Source organism: Asparagus officinalis, chromosome 5 (assembly GCF_001876935.1).
Source record: "Asparagus officinalis chromosome 5, Aspof.V1, whole genome shotgun sequence".
In the NCBI taxonomy this organism is placed as follows: Eukaryota; Viridiplantae; Streptophyta; class Magnoliopsida; order Asparagales; family Asparagaceae; genus Asparagus; species Asparagus officinalis.
Window position 1 is genome coordinate 622,440 of NC_033798.1, and position 4,778 is coordinate 627,217.

The window sequence follows — 4,778 nt, forward strand, 5'->3', positions numbered from 1 at the left end:
TATATTGAGTTTTTAAGTTTTTAGATTAATGAGGTTTTTATTAGAACCCCTCTCTCTCTCTTTCTACTATTAATAAGATTAGTATATTATATATATATAAAAGATGTAATGTCTGTATTTTTAAACAAGGAGGGTTCCTTCCTTGACAATGATGTGACGCAATCCCCACAATGTGAAATTCTCTCTTCTATTTTATTCTCTCCTTCACATGGTGGGGATTGCGCCACATCATTGTCAAAGAGGAAAATCCCCTCATTATCAAAGATATCCATTAATCTCTATCTCTCTCTATATATAGATTAACATCCCGCGAATAAAATTAGCCGGAATCTCTTAAGGTGCGAATTCTTTTTAATGGCATGTTTGGATGGAGGGTAGAGAATAGAAGGGGAAGGAAATTTTTGATTTATTTTTGTTTGGGAGTTCCATTTAGAAAGATAGAGGAGGAGAATGAATGAGAAAATTTAACTAAAATTCTACCACCCAAACTGGGGGTAAAATCATCTCCCAATCACACCATAAGTTTTAATAGTAATTTCTTTATTTTTCTTCCTAAAAGCTAGGGTTTCCAACAAAAAGTTCCCCAAATCCTTTTCCTTCATCGATTTCTTCTTCTTTACCCTCTCAACTCACCATCCTCTTCTGAAAAACACCAAACTTGAAGGGCAAGGAGAAGTTTTTATAGTTTTTTTTTCTTTTTCAAGGAAATTTTTGGGGGCTATCCATCTCTGGTTGGTTTCTCTCCTTTTTATGGCATTTGAATGCCAAGAATCATTTCATTTGGTACCAAGCAATTCAATTATTGTATCCTCTCTAAGTTCTGATCTTTCCTGCGTTTTGAGGCCAAATTTCCCTCAAAAAACCCTAAAGAAGCAAACTTTACCAAACCCTAAAGAAGAAGATAACGGTGGCGGCGGTGGCGATTCTGGTTCCAATGGCCGAAGATTGATTACTGATCTCCCGGCTGCCTTGGTCTCTGAAATCTTCCATTGCCTCGACGCCAAAGATTTAGGGATTGTAGCTTGTGTATCAACACTCCTCAACAATCTAGCCACCAATCACTTGGGGTGGAAGAAGTTCTATTTCGAGAGATGGGGACCACCGTCGAGCCCATCTCCCGATTCGGGCAAATCATGGAACGAGCTGTTTGTCGAGAGGCAGCTCAAGAGCAAATGCTTCATGGGTCGGTACACTATGGACATCCTTCATGGAGTTTGCGGCAATACGGAGGTGAAAGCTGTTCGGGCTGTTTTCCTCTTGAAAACATCAAAGCTGATATTTACTTCGGGCTACGATTCGATTGTGAGAATGTGGGGTATGGAGGATGGGATTTTGATTGCTGGGTCTCGCCCGCTAGGGTGCACGATTCGGGCTATAGTAGCAGATGATGATATGTTGCTTGCTGGTGGTGATGGATTCATTCAGGGTTGGAGGGCAATTGAAGGAAACCCACATTGTTTTGATCTCACGGGTAATAATGAGCTCAGGATACGGGGTCATGAAGGGCCGATTACTTGCCTAGGATTGGACTCACAAAGAATTTTCAGTGGTTCATGGGATATGAGTATTCGTATTTGGAGTAGAACAAGCTTGAAGTGCTTGAAGAAGCTGATGCATGTTGATTGGGTTTGGTCCTTAGCCCCTTGTGGCTCTACTGTGGCTAGTACAGCTGGTAGTCATGCCTATGTTTGGGATATCGAAAGTGGAGAGCTTGTGGATCTTGTGCGCAATGCTCACATGGGCAAAGCTACTTCTGTTGCTCGAAGTTTCTTGGGGGATCTTTTGTTTACCGGTGGGCAAGACGGTGCTATTCACATGTTTGAGGTTAGGAGTTCAACATCAGTTGATGGAATCCGGATGATTGCGACATGGAAACCTCACACGGATCATGTTAACTCTCTTGCGTTTGAGTTCCCGTGGCTTGTTTCTGCTTCTAGTGATGGAAGATTGGCTTTGATCAATGTGAGAAATTTTCTTCAATGTTCAAGAGCTAAGAAGTCAGTATTGTGCGCTGTTGAGCCCCCTCAGAGAATGCTTCATGGATTTGGGAAAGATTTATATTCCATTGCTGTTGGTGCTGATAGGATTATATGCGGGGGTGAAGAGGGTGTAGTTAGGGTTTGGAACTTTTCACAAGCTCTGGAGGCTGCAAAGAGAGCTCAGAATTTAAGGAGTATTCGATTGGAGAATAGAATGAGGCGTAGGAAAGCACAGATTGAGTTGAATGCTAAGAGCGGGCGACCTGATCAGAGCTTGGCATCGCCAAAGAAGACTCAGATGAGCGGGAGCAGAAACGGGATTTGGAAGGGGAAGCAGCGTGACAGGAAGAACTGATCCGACTTTGGGTAATGAACGAAAATTTAAATTAAGGGTTACTTCTTTGATTGTGTAGCATTGATTTTAGGAGCTTGTTATTTGAGTTTGCATAGTTATACTCATATTTATGCATGGAAGTCTTTTTTCTTGAAAGCCAGTGTTTCTACCTACCTACATGTATGAAAATCATTTGATTGAGCAGTTATATATCTGTTTTGTTCTCTATAAGCATAATTCAATGGAGGCAATTAGCATTTCTCTGCAACTTGTAGTGTCCTTTCTGGTCAAAATCTAGATGCGCAATGTGAATACTTGTGCTCTCAGATACCATCTGCTTATTTATATTCTAATTGACATTTGCTTTCATACTTTATGTATCACGAATTTAACATATATGTTAGTTGGAATCTACTCATTGGTGCTTGAAAGCGCATTTAGACTCACTTTTTGAAAAGTACATCAGTATTGAAACTTTTGTGGAAATACTGTTCAGCAAGTATGCTACCAAAGCTCCTACTTACACCGTAACTATTTAGTTGTGGTTCAAGTTATCGAACCTGATGGCATATCATAGTTAGTCACAGAATCTGTGACAATGAGCGGTTGGCAGAGTGGTAACTTAAAAGTTTACTTGAAAGTTGAGGGAAGGATAAACAGGCAAATATGATCGTTCAGGTAGCAAATCTAAAAGCATGATAGGTATTGGAAAAAAAACCGTATCTTTAGACAAGATATACATAGCCGACTCACGTGTATGTATGTATTTAAGAAAATTTTCATGTCTGAGACTTGTGTTTGTGTCGGTGCCTGTAACCTCCATATGTGTCTACAAAGAGCTCTGATACTGAAGAACAAGCATGCGCTATATCATATAAATGTGAGCATGACCAGGTAGAACAACCTAATAAAGGATATGAAAGTTTGAAAACTGACGAGGCTGTCTATTGTAAATCGAATAAGTTCTAGCGAGAATAAAAAAAAATATAATCACTTAACGAGCCTTCCAATATCAAGATCAAAAGCTTTGAACTTCAATGCAAAGCGTCGAAGTATATTGCTGTGTTTGTTCATGTCAATTTGTGTGGGAGATGTTTCGAAACGCTAGCGAGAAGTTTCCCAAAATGAGAAAGAAAGTGATGCGGTCGGTTATACTGTTCTTCATCGCTGTCTTTTTGATATGTCGTATTTTTCTCGAATCATGATCTGAGGATGGAAACTGACTGCTGCATACTTGTTGCAAATATTCAGTCGATGACGCTTCTGAGATGAATAAAGTTTTTAGGAAAATAAAGTTTTTGGTTTTATATTGCATGTTTTGAGACATTATTGCTATGAAGTATCTGGTCATGGTAAAAAGGAAGTAAACATTGGAGAAGTTTCTGACGTACGAGTGAACGTAGAAGCAGCTGGAGGCTTCATTTCGTCTACCTTTGTTTTTATATCACTCGTTATGATTTTTCATGAGACATTAAGGGGCTGTTTGGATTTCTTTTTTTAATTTGTTTTTATTTTAAACCATTGAAAATCACTGTTGGCAGGAAAAACATCGGCACTAGGGGCACACCCCCAACCACATCCCAAACCACACCCCCTCTCTCATGTGCTACAGTATACCGGGCCCCACATGAGATTTTAAAATTTTAAAATCTCATGTGGGGCCCGGTGTACTGTAGCACATGAGAGAGGGGGTGTGGTTTGGGATGTGGTTGGGGGTGTGCCCCTATCATTTTTCAGGGAATCGCATGGAGGCAACCAAGTGGGATTTTTTAATTCCTAGTCACCCTCCAATTTAACCAAACAAGCACTGAGATACTCGAATAGGATTTAGGTCTGACAATGGTAAAATTGTAAATAAAGGGCTCTTTATGAATCCTATTCTTGAGTTTTGTTCCCCAGAAATTTATAGATTTCAGAATCTATATAGTTGAAAAAGTATGCTGATTTTATAGAAACCCAAATCCTAATGATTTGGGCGGATTTTATAGAAACCCAAATCCTAATGATTTGGGCGGATTTGGGGCAGAATCTATATAGTTGAAAAAATATGCTGATTTTTTTTGGATTCCGTTTCTTCACAAAACCTATATTATCATGAGACCAAATCCTATTCTCATTCCAAACCAAACTAAAGAATATGAATCAGAAGGTTTTTATAAAGTTGGATTCTATTTTTTCATGTTACGAAACAAACATAGAAATGAAAAAAAAAAGTATTCCATGACAACATAAAATTATCTTAATGGTTTTCGTTACGAATTTAATTGTTGTACTTAAAAATCGAATAATTCAACCAAACGAAGATGCCTCTCAACCAAGTAAAAGTATACGTATATCATCTCAATTAAAAGAAAAAGAAAAAAAAAAGAGATTTATACATAATATCCAGAGGATCGGATCCGCACCGAATCGGATCCGAGCTGGCGACTGGTCCGATAGAATGTTCCGCGGTCCACGAGTCAGCT

At 39.1% G+C, this 4,778-nt stretch overlaps 1 protein-coding gene across 1 annotated transcript; it reads left to right on the top strand.

Moving 5' to 3' along the window:
• On the top strand, positions 465-2,578 carry LOC109843088 (F-box/WD-40 repeat-containing protein At5g21040). The gene has a single exon (XM_020412020.1). The coding sequence runs from the start codon at positions 751-753 to the stop codon at positions 2,332-2,334; it is 1,584 nt and encodes a 527-aa protein (XP_020267609.1). The 5' UTR covers positions 465-750; the 3' UTR covers positions 2,335-2,578.